General features: G+C 36.3%; 1 protein-coding gene across 1 annotated transcript in view; it reads left to right on the top strand.

The window, feature by feature from the left end:
• LOC149565797 (uncharacterized) overlaps positions 1 to 21,161 on the top strand; it is a 69,593-nt gene that overhangs the window by 26,327 nt on the left and 22,105 nt on the right. The window contains exons 6-13 of the mRNA XM_089816386.1: positions 2,464 to 2,567; positions 2,704 to 2,764; positions 8,857 to 8,915; positions 9,035 to 9,100; positions 9,189 to 9,272; positions 9,391 to 9,455; positions 9,622 to 9,704; positions 18,883 to 18,973. Of these exons, the coding sequence (XP_089672512.1) occupies positions 2,464 to 2,567; positions 2,704 to 2,764; positions 8,857 to 8,915; positions 9,035 to 9,100; positions 9,189 to 9,272; positions 9,391 to 9,455; positions 9,622 to 9,704; positions 18,883 to 18,973 (613 nt within the window). The remainder of the gene's footprint in view (positions 1 to 2,463; positions 2,568 to 2,703; positions 2,765 to 8,856; positions 8,916 to 9,034; positions 9,101 to 9,188; positions 9,273 to 9,390; positions 9,456 to 9,621; positions 9,705 to 18,882; positions 18,974 to 21,161) is intronic.

Here is a 21,161-nt window from a genome sequence, read left to right on the forward strand (position 1 = left end):
CTTGTTGTTTTTGCTCCTTCCTATTCAACATGCCCTTCTTCAAATCCCTCCTCATTTTCATCTCTTAATGCAATATTCATTCCTCTACAAATTTCCTCTTGCGATGCTTGCACTCCTCTCTAGAGGGCTTTAAAACCCTCTTCTGTCACACCTCCAACTCTTCAGCCACGGTTCCTTCACAGTGGCATTTTTGCACTTAGCAGTCAAACCCACAACCATGATCATGGTGTAGACTGCCTCTTTAGTGATTTGTCTACAAACACAAGAATTATTGCTCTAATACTATTTGATGAAGGGTACTCCCCTTAATAACACAAACACATAACAATGATAGAGAAATAACAAGGTGTAAGAACAAAAGTTGGCTTCTTATTATCTCCAAAAGTATGGAATTACAAATTTTAGAAGTAAAAATGCAAAGCCATATGGGCATTCTTCTTTACATTTTTCTGTAAGCTAGAGCCACCACCAACATCCTAGAATTTCTACGGACCTTTGTATAGGTAATTTTCCACTGCCCAAGAAGGTTCTAGAAATTTAACCCTATACCTTAAGGCTGACCAACCCTAAATTATTATTACTTTTCATATTTTATTACATTAGAGTAAGCCCCAACAACTTTTCAAACTCAAAAGAAACTTCATATCTACCCATTTCAGGTGGCACAACTTCCAAAGACCATAACTCATCGATAATTGCTCCAATTGACTATTATGACCCCATTTCGAAAATGCCACGATTTGATCTACAACATTTAAATTGTGCAAGCTCCAGTCAATGGAGGTTTGACCCCCTTTTTGGTGCCTTTAAAGCCTTCAAAATTGAGTTCAAAGTTTTTATACCTTGCTGCCAATATTGAAAAATTTCAATAACTTCACAAATAGGTTTGATATTGCCATGAAACTTTATTGTCAGAATGATATATCTAAGATGAACCTCTAGGGATGAAATCAGAACATTCAAGCTCAAAGAACCAACTTACTAAAAATAGTAAGCCTCCAGAAATAATAATTCTGCATTGAGATAGCCCTTATTAAAAGACAAATCAAGAATATTTTTTTGGGTGATGCAAGATTGCCATTACACCCAAGATGCTCCCACATCATTGTTTGAGGTTTGTGATGACAAAAACCCTTTTGACTTTCATATCTAGGATCAAGAAAAAAATACCCTTGTTTCCAATCTTGGTACTTTTATTGGGAAATGTGATTGTGCTGATTTGTTGTATATTTGAATCAGCTACAATGCTATTATAGTGTTTTTGTAAAGAAAAAATATTAACACATTATTGAGGGTTCAAATTTTGAGTTTCTAACTTTTGGTGAAATTTTGGACATCCTAAATAAAGGGCCGGATTTGAGTTACGAACCTACAGACATGCCAGCTGCTATTTCATATCATTTGAGACTTTTCACACTATTTTTGAAAATCATCCAGTTGCACTAAAATTCAAAAAAATTATTTCAATGGAGGCAGAACATTTTTCTCAGATATTTGTAGCTGATTTGGGAAGTGCAAACTGTTAGGACAGTCAATATATGCTTATTTGGCACTTTTAGATTTAATTTGTGTTTTTGAGGTCTAAAAAGCAATGCATCAGCAGCAAGGAGGATTAAAAATAGTTTGTTTGGATATTGCAAGCTCCTAACACAACCATAGAACCTAGTTGGATCAGCCAGCTGTACCGCTCCCATAAGGTTGAGTTGTAATTTTATAATTTCAGATCTGATTTTGGATATAGAGTGATTTCTAGCTTGTCAGAATTGCAAATATCAATAATAACAATCTTTGAGGGCTTTCAAATTTATATTTGAATCTGATTTAAGCATGTGGAGTGACCTAGGGTTTGTACCAGCCATTAGATTTATCAACTTTCGGTTCATATTTGTCTTACTAAGTGCCTAAGGGTTTGATCAATTATTTTGCATCATTTTTTTAAATTTTCACTTCACTGTTTCTGTTTGTTTACTGTTCCAAAAAAATTGAAAAATACAAAAGATGAATTAAACTGTGATTTTTTTATAAAAGGTTCATTACACAACATAAATGATAAAACACCACCACAAAAAATGGACTTATCAAGGTTATCCAGTATCCTAGTCATTTGTTGCCATACCTGTAGGATTCTGTTGTAATACGGCTAGCTATTGATCTCTATCAAGTAGGTGATTATTCATTTTGAGCTGCTCAAGGTTGTGTCTATTGAAATTTTGGTCTCCATCCTTGATGCATTTATCATTTAAATCTTTCTCTTAAATACTCAAGAACTAAACAAATAAAGAGAAAAATTCATCTAATAAAATGGTGTTTTGACTAGACATTGTTTGAATATTTGATTCAAGTTTTTGTACTCATTGACCTGAAAGTGTTTCAGGTAGCAATTCAACTATTTTTTTCTATTTTTGTAATATTAGTTCATGTTAATGAATTGTATGAAATATCAATAATTGAGTTATTATCCAGGGTGACTTGGAGCCAGACAAAACGACATTTCCTTCAGGGATCAAAACACTATCTGACTACATCCATGCAAAAGGTCTAAAAATTGGTATCTATTCTGATGCAGGGTGAGTTAACTATTAAATATATTTCACCATATTTTGTTTTCATTCTTTATTAAGGATTTCAGAGTTCTGGGTCAGTTGAAAATTTGCATTTCAATTATTTATATATGTAATCTAATTAGACCTAGTACAATTCTAGGATATTTACCTGTAAAGTTCAACCAGGCTCACTTGGCCATGCAGAGTTGTTTGCATCTTGGGTAAGTAACTATGAATTATCTTTCTTTCCAATAAATATTAAGTTGATGTAAAGTTTTTCTGTATCTAATGTGTTTGAATTTTTGAGTGTCTAAGCTAGTCAGAAGAAAATCTTGAATTATGAAAGGCATCATAGTAGTTGTGAGAAATATTAAAAATTAAATTTAAACCTTTGAAATATTTCACTCGGCACCCTAAAATTGCTTGGCACGTGAAGGTGTCGAGTGCCAGTTTTACTCGGCACTTGATGGTGTCGAGTGACAGATTGCTCGGCACTTGATGGTGCCGAGTCCCAATTTGCTCGGCACTTGCTCGACAATAATAGATGCCGAGTAAGCTCGGCTTCAATAGAAAAAACTTAATATAATTTTAATGTGAATGCTTTCACCATTAAAACCAAAGAGCCATAGCTTTAACCTTTCAAATAAATTATTCAAATGCAATGAATAGAAGAGGAAAAAGAATGGATTCGAGTATGCCTAATTTCTTGTATTCAACTGGGATTAAAAACATTACAAATATGGGAGCATTCGGCTTCAACCAGAAAACCCTAAATTTACCCTAAAACTGGAACAACTTTAATAACTTTAAAACTTTAAACTTGCAGCTCTAATGGCTACATACAATAATGCCTGGAGCAATCACTGCATCAATAGGACGAATCCAATAACCACGAACTTACAGTATGAACAGAGGAAGAATCACGTGCAGCTGCAGGCACAAACTTCTTTCCTTCTTCTTCACTACTCTTCTCTGCAACTTCTAATCTGATCTGCTTGATCTGCTCTTCATAGAATGAATGTTAAAACACTCCTTTTATCATATTCTTCCTTTCCCTCTCAACATTCAAATTTCAAATTCTCACCTACCAAAATGAATGCCTCAGGGTAGATGGGCGTGAGGCTCGAGGATAAGCCACAGACGTTGACGTTAATTTCCAACACTCCCCCTTTGTCCTGAGACCCACAAACAAGGATCACTACTAATCCAAATCAACTACACCAAGACTCTGTCTTAGGTGCACAAAAGTTCCAATGCCTAATGGCTTGGTAAAAATGTCTGCTAGCTACTGCTCTGACTTGCAAAAATTCATTTTGATATCCCCATTCTCCACCAACTCTCTGATGAAGTGATATCTGATTTCAATGTGTTTGCTTCTCCCATGGAAGACTGGATTCTTGGATAATGCAATAGATGAGATGTTGTCACAATAAATTGTGGTTCCATCTCCTTGCCTTTCATTCAAATCTGTCAAGATCCTCCTTAGCCAAATTGCTTGACATGCTGCTGCATTTGCTGCTATGTATTCAGCCTCTGCTGTAGATTGAGCAACAATAGGTTGCTTCTTGGATGCCCATGAAATTGCACCCGATCCCATATGAAACATGTATCCGGAAGTGCTCTTCCTATCATCTATACTTCTAGTCCAATCACTATCAGTGTAACCAATCAACTTGAATTCATTTGATGCAGTATACAAAATTCCAAATCCCTTGGTACCTTTCACATACCTTAGGATCCTTTTTCCCACTTGCCAATGGGAATCCCTTGGGGTTTCCATAAATCTGGAAATTAGACTTACTGCATGCATTAGGTCTGGCCGAGTTGTTGTCAAATACATTAGACTTCCAACCATGCTCTTGTATAGTGTTGGATCCACTCTCTTACTAGAGTCTTCCTTGCTCAACTTCAGACCTACTGATGTTGGTGTGGGGGCTACCTTACTATTCTGCATTTTATGTCTCTCCAAGATCTGCCCTACATATTTTTCTTGAGAGATGAAGATGCCATCATGCATTTGTTTTACTTCTATGCCTAGAAAGTATTTCAAGAGACCTAGGTCTGTCATTTCAAATTCACTTTTCATGGCCCTTTTGAATTCACCAATTAGAGCCTTATCATTACCAGTAAAAATCAAATCATCTACATACAAGACAACAATCAATACATTACCGTCTGCTGCCTTGATGTAAAGAGTGGGCTCACCATTGCTTTTTCTAAAGCCATTGCTCATCAAATATGAGTCAATTCTACTGTACCATGCCCGTGGAGCTTGCTTGAGCCCATAAAGAGCTCTCTTCAATCTATATACTTTATGTTCTTCACCTGCAACTTCATAACCAGGTGGCTGCTCCACATACACTTCTTCTTTGAATACACCATTTAGAAAGGCGGACTTCACATCCATTTGAAATACCTTCCACTTATGCTGAGCTGCAATTGCTATGACAACACACATGGTTTCCATTCTTGCAACTGGGGCATAAGTCTCATCATAATCTCTTCCATACTGTTGTTTGTAGCCCTTGACTACCAGCCTTGCCTTATGCCTATCAATCTTGCCTTCAGCATTGCATTTGGTCTTATAGACCCATTTCACTCCAATCACTTGCTTCTTGGGAGGAAAATCTATTAGCTCCCATGTCTCATTCCTTTCTATAGCATCTATTTCCTCATCCATGGCATTACACCATTTCTTCTCCTTAATAGCTTCCTCAAAATATATTGGATCACTATGAGAAAATAATGCAAAATTAACACTCTCATCATAATCTTCATACCTTTCATCTTGGTATATCTCCGTAAGACTCTTGGTCTTTCTTGGTAGCAGGGAGGAGAGTGTGGGATTAGAATCTTCATTGTTGTTGCATTGTCGACTAGGTCGGTCTTCACTGGTACTCGGCACTGACATTCGGTCATGCCTAGAGGAGCTCGACACTGTCTAAATCTACTTGCCTTTTCTTCTATCTGCTTCTTCTTCGTGCTGTTCATCAACATCCTCTTCACTCATAATTGGCACTTTAATAGAAGTGCTCGGTGACTCATCAGTTGAACCATACCAAGATTGATTTTCAAGAAATTCCACATCTCTTGAAAGCACCACCTTGTTGTTTAATGGGTCATACAATCTGTATGCCTTTGATTCTAGGTTGTACCCTATGAAAATGCATTTCACACCTTTGTCATCAAATTTTTTCCTTTTCTCTTTAGGTACATGTGCATATGCAACACATCCAAACACCTTTAGGTGTTTAACTGTCCATCTTATTCGTGACCATGCTTCCATTGGAATTCTGTCACAGACTGCCTTTGTAGGACACCTATTAATTAGGTAAACTGCTATTGCCACAACCTCTCCCCAAAATTTAGTTGGGAGACCTTTCTCTTTCATCATGCTCCTTGCCATTTCAACAATGGTCCTATTCTTTCTTTCAACCACTCCATTCTGCTGTGGTGTATAGCTTGTTGTGAGCTCTTTCTTAATGCCATGTTTCCTGCAAAAGTTTACAAAAGAATTGGAGGTATACTCCCCTCCTCTATCTGATCTTAGGACCTTGATATAGTGTCCACATTCTCTTTCAGCCTGGGCTTTAAATTCTACAAATTTATCAAATGCTTCATATTTATTCTTTAAGAAATACACCCATGTCCTACGACTAAAATCATCAATGAATGTCATGAAATAAGTACTCCCCCCAATGGAAGTAACTTGTATAGGACTGACTAGGTCAGTATGCACTAACTCTAATGGATATCTAGCCCTCCTAGAATTTCTAGAATTAAAGGGAAGCCTATGTTGCTTACCCAAAATACAAGCCTCACACTTGTCACAAGAATTTCCTACATGTGGCAAACCTTCTACCATTCTTTTATTTGACAATAAATTTAAACCAGCATAGCCAAGATGACCATACCTGAGGTGCCATAGCCGTGAGGGGTCTTCAATCACACTCCTTAGAGCTAATTGTGTGGGAGGTGCAACACAAACTTGAGATGAGAAACATGTCTCTATCCTCAAGGGAAACATTCTGTTCTTTGTCATTTGAACTGCTGCAAGTAGGTTTTTGCTCCCATCCTTTTCTTGAATGACACACATGTCATTATCCATCACCACTTTGTATCCATTTTGAATGAGCTGAACAATGCTCATCAAATTGTGCTTCATACTAGGGGCAAAATACACATTTTGTATTTCCCTTTTCACACCTTTCTTGGTGCGGACCATAATAGATCTTTTGCCCACAACTGGTAGGGTTCCATTGTTACCCATCTTAATTTCTGATTTGAAACTCTTGTCAATGAATGAAAACAAGGTTTCATTACCACTCATGTGGTTGCTACATCCACTGTCGAGGTACCAAACCTCAGGGCTTCCTTCTTCACCAACATTACACATGATGAAGGCAGTGTTTTCACTTCCCATATTCACATCAGCCACATTTTCTTGTCCTGACTGATCTTTCTACTTCTTCCAACATTCATTTGCATAATGCCCATATTTATGATAGTAGTAGAATTCTACATTACTCTTATTTGAGTTGTAGTTTTTATTACCTCCTCTTGAAGTATTTTGTGAGCTACTTGCTCCATCCGCTCTATCTAAGCCTTCTGCTGCAACATTTCTTTGTCCTCCATTACCTCAACCTCTGCCTCTAGAGTTCCTACCTGAGCCTTTTCTTCCTCTCCCCCTTTCTCTTGGATTTGACCGAGCCTTGAATGCTTGCTCTTGGGAAGATGAAGAAGTAGATCTATTGATCCTGTGCTCATGGGTTTGAAGTGTACCCATCAACTCATCCATTGTCAAAACATTGAGGTCTTTTGCCTCTTCTATGGTCATGACCAAGTTGTCATATTTATGAGGTAAACTCCTCAATATCTTTTCCACTATCCTTTGCTCTTGATAGTCTTCTCCATTTGACTTCAGCTGGTTAATCACATTGGAGGTCCTTGAACTGAAGTCTGCAATTGATTCATTTTCCTTCATCTGAAGGTTCTCAAACTCCCTTCTTATATTCTGTAGCTTTACAGTTTGAACTTTATCAGTCCCCTTGAAGTTTTTCTCAAGGATATCCCATGCTTCTTTTGCATAATATGCTGCTGCAATCTTTGGGAAAACTGTCTCTGTCATTGCTGCCTCAATCAAACTCAATGCCTTAGCATCCTTCCTCCTTGACTCTTTCAAATGAGTATTCTGTGCATTTGTGAGGGCAACATACTGAGTTGGATCAGTCACATCATTGAATCCATTAACTACAAACTCCCACAAATCATTTGCAACCATTATGGTCTTCATCTTCTTTGCAAATATATCATAATTCTATTCATTGAATAATGGTGGCTGCTGCCATATTTTTCCTGCATCTCTTGCCATGTCAAATATCCCAAGAAAACAAAATGCCCTAACTCACTGTGGATGTGGGGCCTCAAAGCTCTAATACCATGTGAGAAATATTAAAAATTAAATTTAAACCTTTGAAATATTTCACTCGGCACCCTAAAATTGCTCGGCACGTGAAGGTGCCGAGTGCCAGTTTTACTCGACACTTGATGGTGCCGAGTGATAGATTGCTCGGCACTTGCTCGGCAACAATAGATGCTGAGTAAGCTCGGTTTCAACAGAAAAAACTTAATGCAATTTTACGTGAATGCTTTCACCATTAAAACCAAAGAGCCATAGCTTTAACCTTTCAAATAAATTATTCAAATGCAATGAATAGAAGAGGAAAAATAATGGATTCAAGTATGCCTGATTTCTTGTATTCAACTGGGATTAAAAACATTACAAATCTGGGAGCATTCAGCTTCAACCAGAAAACCCTAAATTTACCCTAAAATTGGAACACCTTTAATAACTTTAAAACTTTAAACTTGCAGCTCTAATGGTTGCATACAATAATGCTTGGAGCAATCACTGCATCAACAGGACGAATCCAATAACCACGAACTTATAGTATGAACAGAGGAAGAATCACGTGCAGCTGCAGGCACAAACTTCTTTCCTTCTTCTTCACTGCTCTTCTTTGCAACTTCTAATCTGATCTGCTTGATCTGCTCTTCATAGAATGAATGTTAAAACACTCCTTTTATCATATTCTTCCTTTCCCTCTCAACGTTCAAATTCCAAATTCTCACCTACCAAAATGAATGCCTGCCGTCCATGAATGCCTGCGGTGATCTGACAGGGTAGATGGGCGTGGGGCTCGAGGACAAGCCATAGACGTTGACGTTAATTTCCAATAGTAGTTTCATTGTGATTTTCATTCACTTTGTCAGTCACCAAAAAAGTCTTTCTTTTAATTTGGATGGATTTCAGGGGATTGACTATTTGAAATATGATAATTGTTACAATCTTGGCATCAAACCACAGGATCGGTTAGTCCTTTCTTATACATGGTTTGCTTAAATATGTAACAACAGTGACCTCCATAGGGATACGAACATGATGCTATTCTTTGCTTTCATAACCTTAAATTATTGTGAAATGACTTTAGATTCCCACCTATGAGGGAGGCAATAAATGCAACTGGACGTACAATTTTCTACGCACTTAGTGATTGGTGATGTTTTTGTTCTAACTTTACCCTTGCTGCTATCTACTATTTTCAACATGTTTATCTAGTGTTTAACCTATTTGCATCTCAATAGGGGTTTGGACGATCCAGCTTTGTGGGCAAATAATGTTGGGAATAGTTGGCGCACAACTGAAGACATCAGTGATTCGTGGGGAAGGTGAGTGGGTTATGGTGCATAAATTACATTTTATGAAATATTTTGATTTGTGCATTTTCTTGTTTAGTGATTTCCTCCTTGATTGCAGTCTAAGTGTGATCTATTATTTTTTTGTTAGTATGACAGAAATTGCAGATTTGAATGACAAATGGGCAACATATGCTGGTCCCGGCGGATGGAATGGTAGATTCAAATTTTTGTTTTTTAGTATATATGTTATCATATTTTTTGTCTTTTCAAATTTCTTTTTTTAATTGCTTTGTAGCTGGAAATCTACAAGCTCATGGAACTGAGTACGAGTTCTGGAATATGTAGCTTAAAATGTAGTCATGATTTTTGGTCTCTGCAGATCCTGACATGTTGGAGGTTAGGAATGGTGGCATGCCATATGAAGAATATCACTCACATTTTAGTATTTGGGCGTTAATGAAGGTTCAAAAGTTGGTCTTATTCCTAAAGTAGTTATTGTGTTCATGATCTTGCAATTGAAAAATTATCTGTTTTCAATTAGGAAAAAAATGTCTTTGTTCAAATCAATATATGTTATAAACTAAGTGTAAGGGATGATTGTCAGAAAATTTTGATGCTTGAACTAATTTCACTATCATAGATTTATGGATAGTGGGCCTAGACTGCAAGTACAAATGCATGCTGTAGTTGTGTTAATATGAAAAAAATATTATCATCCATGAGTTGAGCTTTTCTAAACAATATTAATTAATTGGAAAAAAGAAGAAACATGGTACATTTTCAAAAACCACAGTTTTGGATGTCTTTTGATGGGTATAAAATAGATCTAATTTGGGGTATTTGAAGTTTAGCCATGTTTGTCGAAGAGTGACATTATAAAAGCCCTCTTGTAATTAAGCTAATACCTTTGATTTGTTGGAATCCTTTGGGGGCTAGGTAAAGGTATGGTTGGTGTAAATCCTAGGTGATATGAAAATATAATATTTTCAATTCATCCCTCTACAACACACACAACACCATATATTTCATTTTTTCTCCACTTGCAAACATTGGACAACCAATTTATTATTTTCTAGTGAATTCCAATAAATTTGTACCAGGTGTTTCGGAAGCTACAACTAGCATTATTATAAAATGCTTAGGATGTTTAATTTCACGGGCCCAAATTATTATTTAATTTTTTTAACAACTTTATTTTATTATATTTAATCAATTTTTTGAGCCACTTTAGTTTAATGAATTTCCTTTTTTCTCTTTTATATGTCGCCCACAATAATTTGAAAACTTTTATTTTTAAATTGCATAAATTGACTTTTTAATTTTTAATTTTGGCCCTTCAAAAATCATTTTAATACACAAGGCTATATTTAAATAAAATAATTTTAAAACTGAAGTTGTTCAAAAAATGACAATGCAAGGCATCTTAAATTCAATTAATTAAAATATTCCCTTTCCAAGATCCAAAATTAGAATATGGGAATGAAATAGGCTAAGGGGCCCTTATTGAACACCAATGTCAAAGAAGGGGACATTACATGAACTTGGATATGCCTAACAATGTCTGTCTGTGACTATAAAATCTTCATATCATATCATTAACTGTACAAATGAAGATGTTTTATAAATAAATAGTTTACATGATTGATCCATAGGATCATTAATGCTAGTATGATGTTTAGTTCAATCTAGTTTTCTTGTAAGAATTACAAATTCCCAGGTGCTATATATATTTAAATTTTTATTTCTTTTCATGGTGTTGTGGATGGTAGTCTTGGGTGCAGGATCTAATAACCCTGCAAAGGGAACACAATTTTGATGGCAGTAAACCATATAGATAAAGGTTAGAAAGGGGATAAATAATTTAATAAATAGGCATTGAGCACATCTTGATGTTACTTAGTATCTACTGAGTGGAAAAAATCAAATGGATGGCACTTCCATTCATGGAAACCATTTGAGGGGATGCAATTGTTAATGCAAGCCGCTTCATGGAGCATTACTCCTATTAATATAAATAGTACTTCGATCACACCCTATTATAAGTAGTCCTGCTTAATATATAAGAGAAGGAGAAGGTGTTACATCTTAACATAACAAATGTGGGATAACAGAAGAGTAAGAGAAAAGAAGAGACAAAATGAGGGATATAGAGAGAGAAAAGTACAATAATGTACACGCGGTGGGTATAAGTTGAATAACCATAGTTTGCAAACTCTGCAAGTGCTCTTTATCTTTTTGGTTCCACAATTTTTTACAAGTCTAACTCTTGAGTTTTTATAGACATAGTAAAAACATGGATGAAGATGCCAATTTGGGTAAAACATTGGTTAAAACACATTTTCCACATGTTTATTGGCTATAAAACCATGTATTTTCTCATTTGAGATGTCAATTCTTAATTTAATATATTTTGTAATTGAATTTTGCAAAAGGAAATGTTTTTTAAGAAATTAAAATTTTAGTACTCTCCAAGTTGCTTTGTTCTTACCAATTCAACTTTTTTGGACTTGCTGAGTAGCCTCCATGTCCGTGCCTGCAAACTGTGAGTATAATTGTATAAAAATTGAACATTGTTCTTTGTTATCTTAAGATTTATGGGCTACTTTTTGTCCATTAATTTGTTAAAAGAGGAAGTGGTTACTTGTTATTTAATCCTACCCTTGGTGTCAAAAATCAACAAGATCAAGGTTACGATGTGCATGAAACACATATTTTGAAGGTATTTACTAGCATATATATTCATACTTTGTCCTAAGTTCAAACATCTACTTGGTGATTTTTATGATTCATGGATAAAGTCCTTAAGTATGTATTTTTAGTGATAGCCATAAAAGATAGACAACATATGCCATAAAACATAGATCTTCAGTGGTAGTCATTGTGCATTCCTCTCTTTTATGAAGATTGAAGTAGACTTATTTCAACTATAAAAGACAACTCATGAATCAGAAACTCTACCCAACTAGAGTGAGGATGTAATTTATCATGCTCTTTATTTTCATAGAACATTCTTACACAATTTTCTGGTCTACAAGAGGAGAAATCTTTATATCAAATGAGTACTTTGCTTTAGCCACTATAGTACAGTCGTGGCTTTATGACTTTTTGGGACCTGAAAATCCTAAAACAAAGGTGGACCCTTTTAAATCTAGGATTCTTGTAATTTGCTGAGTTTGTAAATAAATTTCACTAATACAGGGGGGCTTTTTCTTACAAAAGGACAATCAGATGGCCATAAATATTCATTGTATGATACTTGTGCCTATGCACTCTATTCTCTTCTTTACTCATTTTTGCAAATGACCTCTTGAAATATATCGATATGTTCAATTAAGTGGTTTGTTGTAGCTTTTTAAGTTGATCTTTTTTATCCATCAATTTTAATACCAGCATTGTACATTGTGTTTTTTTACATCTCTTTTCATTTATTGCTAGTTGTGTTGAGATAATGGGTGTTGCACACATTCCATAATATTGTTATTTTATTATTTTATTTTATTATGTAATGTTGTACCTAGATGGACGTGCAACATGTAAAGATTCCCATGGAATATTCTTGATGAGTTGTATTGTAACATTGTAAAAATATTTTATGTAATTATTTAATATTGGGGAAAAGAATTAAATGCCCAATATTAAATGTGGGGTCAGTGGGTTAGGTAGCACATGGTTTTAGCACATGGTTTATGTAATACCACTTGGTAGTTTTGTGGGACTTGCTACTATATAAGCAGCCACAAGGGTAGTTGTTGTAGAGAGAGAGAGAGAGTGAGAGACAAGAAGAAGACAAAAGACAAGAGTCGAGCGGGACAAGGCTTGACAGGTTAGCCAAGGGAGCATTTGTGAAGGTTGAAAGCATGGCATGGGATGTGTGGATTCATGCTTGTTCACATAGTTTTCTCGGTTGTGGCTATGGCCATGAAGGCTTCCATGGATGTATGGCAATGGTATTTTTTGCTGAATAATACATGGTGATGGATGCTTTTGGAGGCTGGATTTTTCCCTCAATGAGGGTTTCCCAGGGTATATCTTGTGTCACAATTTTGTGGGTATGTTGTCTATTCTCTTGCATGTGGATTTTAATTCCGTGTTTATTTCAGATTTATTATGGGTTATGTGGAAACGGTTATATTCTTTGTTGCCAAGTTTCCTTACAAGTGGTATCAGAGCTATAGTTTTATTATTGTAACCCTAGATTGAATCCATGTAAATGCATGAGAGGATAAAAGAAAGGGCAAGATATATGAATGATTTATTGCAGATCTAAGGGTTTTGGATTTGCTGTTATGATGGGATGTTAAAAGATTTGGGCATGTGAAATTGTTGGACAAAAAGATTTTTCGGATGTTTCATTTAAAATGAGGGTTTTGGGGGGTAGCTTGCATAAATGACCTCCTGGGTAAAAACAGACCTCACCATTGGATCCGGGTCAACATTTCCATAAATTTTGATATATAATATGCCCTAGTTTGGCCATGTTTAGAGGAAATGAAAGAGTTTTTTAGTTTTAGCCCATGATGGCCATCAAATTTAATCCCGTCGGAATTTTCGTCACTGAAAAAATAAAAAATGAAAAATCGTACTGAAAATGGTAAAAAGACTGTCTTAGTAAAATGGCCATAACTTTCTCTCAGAATATCAGATTTTAGAGTTCTTATAGGCGTTGGAAAGCTAATTCAAAGTACTACAACATGGTGTAGATTTGGTTCTATGATTTTAAAATTTTGTCAGGTTTTCAGAGCCCTAAAGTCAGATGTTGTTTATTTTGAGCACGAATTGGGGCATAACTTGGGCATACGGAGTCAGATTTTGGACTTTGAGTAGTCAACAGAAAGCTCTTGGAGAGCTCTACACATTGGTTCAGATTTGGTGTAGGTTTGGCATAATTTATTTGTTGATATATTGATCTGAACAGTTTATAGATATATTTTAACTATGGTAACATTGTGAGTTTATGGCATTGGAGATTTAAGTTTTGATGTCATTGTATACTCAAGTTTGGTCTCATGATGATATGGTTATCAATGTTTGGATTTGGATATGCATGATGACTTGTTGGGTCTACAAGTTGTGCAGTGTTGTAAGCGGTCTATACTTACAGGTTGCATTTATAGCTTGGTTATGGGTTGTCTTTGCCCATTGATCTTTCATCATTGATGCATATTCAGATTGGTGGCTTGGATTTGGGTTGTCTATGCCCTAAGTCACATGATTTACTGATTTCTTCATGTAGAAGGGATGAGATGTTGTTACCAGGTACAGTCATGGTGGAGGATTGTGGTTGACTATGCTGACAGGTTGGACACTTTGAGAACCAGATGCTTGGTTCACGGATGTGATCATGGTGTCATGGATTTTGGCATGACATGATTGGTTATACAGGTACATCCTTGATGTTCATTAGCTTGGATTTCTGATTTGGTTATGGTGGTATATCTTCTTGGTTGAGGATCATGGTTATTTGGTTTTCTTTTGAGGAGCTCATGATGTGCACTTTGAGTTCTTTGATGGTTTGATGCCTTGGTTGATTCTCATGGTTAGACGATGGGTTTTTTCATCATGATGTCATGGATAGCTTGGATACACGGTTTAGTGGGAGCTTGTGACAGTGATGAGGTGACAGTGCAGGATTAGTTCCTGGTTTAGTTTGGATCTTCATATAGGAGATGAATTTTATGATACCATAGGTGACTTGGTACCACAATTGAGTGGGAGTTATTGGCATTGATATATTTATTGAGTGTTTGCAGATGTTGGAGGTTTGTCTTAGATCCTGTTGCTGCAGAAGCATCTTTGACATTTGCGTGGTGCACTTGTTATCTTCATGGTGTATGAAGATGGTTAGATCTTGAGGACTCATGGAGTTCTTGGTTATCTTCACGGTGTGTGGAGATGGTTCTTCCTGGTATGTGGAGATGTTTTTCTTCATGGTGTGTGGAGATGATTGCATCTTGAGGACTCACAGGGTTCTTGGCGAAGGTGTGGTTTATGCTTTTATTTGGCATGTTATCCTTGGTATGAGGATGGTTTCATTATTATGTCATGGTATACTCTTGATACGCGTTTAGAGTTGTAACAAGTTATGGTGTGTTCATATAGAGCATGTTATCTCTTTAGTTGAGATGGTAAGATCATGTTGTCATGTTTATGTTCCTGAGGCCATGGTTGGAACTTTGACATTGATCTTGGTTTAGTTTCTTGGTATTGAGTACACTGATCATAAGCTGGATACTTCATGATATTGCTATGTTGCATTTGGAGTTGGCATAGATTGATTGGTTACAGGTGCTCATGGATACTTAAAGATGGTGGTGATGCTGATTTCTCTTGAATTAGAGAAGTATTTGTTGGGACGGTTGATGGTTTCAGCAGGAAGTCCGAGGGGCAGTCACCTGATATGGACTTGAGAGGAGATTGTTCTTAGATGAGTCTTGGTTGGAGACTTGGGTATCTTGATGAGCATTCTCATTCCCCACTCTTGGTCTACTCGGCGATTTGCTACTTGAGAGGTATAGCCCATTATTTTCTCTCAGTTGCATTATATTTATGCTTGTCTTTCATGGATATGGATCTTGAGCTATGGTACATGAGTTAGTTTTGGAGGGTTCATTTGAGAGATGGTTAAGCATTGGTTATCTCCATGTGCATATGTTGTTATGCTGGTTGAGTTTGGGAGATGGTTTTATATTGGGCATTTTCCTTGGATTAGGAATGGTTATTCCTTGGTTTAGGAATGGTTTTATTGAGTTTGATCTTCTTGTGAGAGGCTTACATCCATGATTAGTTATATGGTATGGTTTGTGTGTTGTTGAGGCTTCTTTTTGGGGTTTTATGGAGGAGATCATACTTGCACAGTTTACATCTAGAGGTGTGTGTAGAAGGACATGATACAGATTATGATTTGCATGGTTTCTCTAGTCTTGGTTATCTTCCTGGATGTTTAGTTTTGCTTACTTTGGATTTGAGATTGGTTGGAGATTGTGATCACTGGTTTGTGCTCTTGTATGTCATGTGAGAGATGACATGGTTATTTCATTCTCTTTCCTTTGTTGATTGTGGAGAATTTGGGAGACTATTGGAGACTTGTTATGAGAGTTATTCTTGCAGGATATCAGTTTATGTATTGTGGATGTCCTTGATACTACATGGATTCACTTCTTTGAGATGTGTTGAGTGGATTGGTTATATATTTGACATTATCTTTTGCAGTGGGAGCTTCTTGGTATATATGTGGCAGGTATTGCTCTTGAGGCTTGTGATTGTAGGTTGCAGATTGGATATGTTAGTGATATGAGATTCACTTGTTATACCTTTGAGGTATGGATAGTTGGATGGGTTCGGCACTTTGCTGTGGGTGCTATTTCAGCTATGGATATTTTTGACAACTATGGATACATGTGATTACCTTTGGATCAAGTTTTCTTTTGTTCTTGGAATTTTAGTTGGTACAGGATTTTATGATCTTCTAATGCGACAGGTTGGGTGGTTTTCTCTTTGGATGGCTTCTATGTATGTCCAGTGGGAGTGGCATAATAGGAGGTGAGATCATTCATGTTCGAGATGCTGGATACTTTGATTTTGTTGCGGGTACCAGGATGGAGCACTTGGTGTATTTTGATCCATGATGGTGGATGTGCTGGGAGGGATTGTCCCCTTGCTCATTTATGTGGCTATGGATTGACCCTATGCAATGTATACAACAAGTGGGAGATTGTTGAGATAATGGGTGTTGCACACATTGCATAATATTGTTATTTTATTATTTTATTTTATTATGTAATGTTGTACTTAGATGGATGTGCAACATGTAAAGATTCCCATGGAATATTCTTGATGAGTTGTATTGTAACATTGTAAAAATATTTTATGTAATTATTTAATATTGGGAAAAAGAATTAAATGCCCAATATTAAATGTGGGGTCAGTGGGTTAGGTAGCACATGGTTTTAGCACATGGTTTATGTAATACCACTTGGTAGTTTTGTGGGACTTGCTACTATATAAGCAGCCACAAGGGTAGTTGTTGTAGAGAGAGAGAGTGAGAGACAAGAAGAAGACAAAAGACAAGAGTCGAGCGGGACAAGGCTTGACAGGTTAGCCAAGGGAGCATTTGTGAAGGTTGAAAGCATGGCATGGGATGTGTGGATTCATGCTTGTTCACATAGTTTTCTCGGTTGTGGCTATGGCCATGAAGGCTTCCATGGATGTATGGCAATGGTATTTTTTGCTGAATAATACATGGTGATGGATGCTTTTGGAGGCTGGGTTTTTCCCTCAATGAGGGTTTCCCAGGGTATATCTTGTGTCACAATTTTGTGGGTATGTTGTCTATTCTCTTGCATGTGGATTTTAATTCCATGTTTATTTCAGATTTATTATGGGTTATGTGGAAACGGTTATATTCTTTGTTGCCAAGTTTCCTTACAAGTTGGTCATGATTTGTTGAAAACTGGTATAATTGGGAAGCTTCTAAAGTCTTGTTTTGCTATTTATTAATTGTACAACTAAATTTATTTTCTTCTAACTCCATTCTAGGGCTATGGGGTTGTTTTTGGGTATTTTTAGTGGTAGCCATAAAAGATAGACAGCAAATGCCATAAAACATGGATCTTCAGTGGTATTCATCATGCATTCCTCTCTTTTATGAAGATTGAAGTAGACTTATTTCAACTATAAAAGATAGCTCATGAATCAGAAACTGTACCCGACTAGAGCGAGGATGTAATTTTTCATGTTCTTTATTTTCATCTAGCATTTTTCGATAATTTTCTGGCTTACAAGAGGAGAAATCTTTATATCAAATGGGTACTTTGCTTTAGCCACTGTAGTGCAGCGGTGGGACCTAAAACCCATACAACAATGGTGGACCCTTCTAAATCTGGGATTCTAGTAATTTGGTGAATTTGTAAATAAATTTCACTGATATAGGGGGGCTTTTTTCTTACAAAAGAACAATCAGATGGCCATAAATATTTCATTGTATGATAGTTGTGCCTGTGCACTCTATTCTCTTCTTTACTTGTTTCTTCAAATGATCTCTTGAAATATATCAATATGTTCAATTAAGTGATTTTTTGTAACTTTTTAAGTTGATCTTTTTTACCCATCAATTTTAATATCAGCATTGTACATTGTGTTTTTCTATGCCTCTTTTTGTTTATTGCTAGTTGGTCATGATTTGTTCAATACTGGTATAATTGGGAAGCTTATGAAGTTTTATATTTATTAACCCTACAAATAACTTTATTTTCTTCTTAAGTTCTTAAAATTTTCTAACTCCATTCCAGGGCTATGGGATTTTTTATAGGTTTCTAGAAATCTCCCTACTTATGCAATTAATAGGTCTTAAAATTAAATGAATGGCATAACTCAACCAAGATGTTTGATTCGACACTTATGAAAAGGCATAACCCAACAAAATTGTTGAACCAACTCTTTAATGAAATTCCTTACTCAACATCAAATGATCCCTATAAATCCCTTACAAGCTACCTACTGCAGCTCTCCTGGGATTAGCTTATGCATTCATTTAAATTTCATTATGAATTTATAGTGTTGGTTCCTTTGTCCTTGAGATTGTTTTCATTAATTTCCTTATGTATAGAATGTCTCACTTGTGTTTGATTGCTATGTTTTGCAGGCACCACTATTGGTTGGATGCGACATAAGAAATATGACCAAAGAAACATTAGAGATCTTAAGCAATGAAGAAGTGATCACAGTTAATCAAGGTCAATGTTTTTCACTTAACTAATCATTTGTAGGAGCATAAAAAAAATTGGAAATATTGCATCTTCTTGGAGACTTTATTAGTAAATAAAAATATCTAATGCCATAAAAAATTAAATTTTGACAATCCTAGATACAATTTTCCGTTCATTTTGAAGTGACCATTTAGATATCCATTATGTTTTTGAGCTTATACTGTTTACAATGTTGTGAAGTGGCCCTTGGCCATTTCCTTGGTAAGTGTGATGATTCATTTTGAGGTATAGGCCAAACTTGGTGATGCATAGCTTCACAGGTTTCCTGGCCTATGAGATAAACTCCAAGAGTTAGCACTACACCCACTTTCTCCCTACACCCACCCCCCGTTGTTGAAAACTTGAACTTGGACTTTTCGTAGACCAAAATTTTGACTTGTACTTGAGACTCGGCAGAAACAAAAACCTCATATTTACACCCAAAAAAATAGTCTTACACGGGGATGCATGTCCATTAGGTTTTTTAGCCATGGCCATCCCGAAAACATCCTAGGGACAAGGGATGCCTAGAGGACTTTGACTTTGACTTCTAAATGAAATTTGACTTCAACTCCCAATGTAACACAAATTTGGCATATGAATTCTGCTAATTCTTATATTTGAAGGTTCTATTATGTATAAGTGCACACTTTATCCATGTTTTCACATGAGTCTTTATCCATGTTTTCATATGAATATTTTAAATTTCTCTACATATTATAAATTTTTCTTATTGTTATATAGCCATCCCCTAGCTGTCCTTGAAATTGGCAAAATAACTTGTCACTTCGAAATCGTTCCCCTATCCCCTGCCATACTTGTCCCAAAAACTTGGGCTAACACTAATGTAGAATGGTTATAGTACAATATATCAAACTAGTATCAACACAATAAATTATTACCAATGATAATCATACCAATATTTGTGAGAATAAATAGTATTCATTATTTATTACCAAAAACAACCAGTCCATCATTCGTGTTCAAATGTTAAATAGTGTTTGGTTGTTTAGGGAGACCAACCAATACATCCCGTCGCTACCTAACTACCCAAACCCACTACTGACTATCTTTAATTACATTATTGTTTTATTATGCTCTACATTATCCCCCCCAAAAAAGAAGTCCTCTTCCGGTTGACTACCAAACAATTAACCAAAAAGAAACTCTACTTCAAAATGTAGGGTGTGGAGATGATCATGACTTGGATGTGTGTTGTCGCAGAAGCTGTGGATCTCATTTTGTTGCCATTTTCTTAGCTCAGACTCCTTGTAATAGTCGCAAGGCTTCCATCCTCTCCTGTTCCGCTAAGGCCAATTTCTATGTCTAGACCACTTTCTCCAATTTTCTCATCTTCTTTCATTTTTCTTGTCAATTTCTTTGCTTGTTGAAGTTCCAGGAATGTCCCCCTAAAGACCTCTTCCACGTGGGAAAGTGACTGCATGAGAGGTGGTTGCTCTGTGAATGTAGTTATGTTGTTTTCGGCCTTCCATACCTTTGTTGCCTCTTCGTGCCTTGTTCCACTTTGCATGAGTATGCTCTAGTCTTTATGATAATTTTCATAAATTACGCAAGGGACTTTGTTGCTTTGACCATGGTATCCATATTCTGCCCCTTAGCTTGCTTCATGATTTATTGTGTGGTTTGTTCCTTCTCTGTAAGCCTTTGAGGAGCTTTATATCTTTTTCCTCCAATGAAGGTACTTTCGTATCTAGCCCAACTAGTCCCATGTGTCTGCTCCGAACTTCCATCCTGTCTTCTTCTTCTTCTACCTCCACTAGTGTTGATGAAGATGGGGGTACATCTATCACTATATCCTCAACTTGTATCTTCCCCTTTTATGTTCCAGTCCATTATAGTTGCTTCCTACTATTGTTGGGCATCTCTTGTACCCCTTTTTTGTGCCGAGGTTACTAACAATGCAAATGGATGAGTGACCTCAACTCATTCAGGCATGTTGAGTTTGATAGTATGTGGAGCTTTCTTATGCAACCAAAGATCTACCACCTTAGTCTGGTTCATTTGTTTTGGTGGAACCAAATTTTCCATGGCCAAATTTGTCACTTCTGGAAATGAAATCCTTTTGGCCCCCCATTAATGGATGACCTCATTGCTAGTCCTTATGTACTCTCCTATGGTGTCATCGCACGACTATCTTTGTCAGGCGTATAACCTT

Source organism: Cupressus sempervirens, chromosome 3 (genome assembly GCF_028749045.1).
Source record: "Cupressus sempervirens isolate cs-2001-9-10 chromosome 3, ASM2874904v1, whole genome shotgun sequence".
Classification (NCBI taxonomy): Eukaryota; Viridiplantae; Streptophyta; class Pinopsida; order Cupressales; family Cupressaceae; genus Cupressus; species Cupressus sempervirens.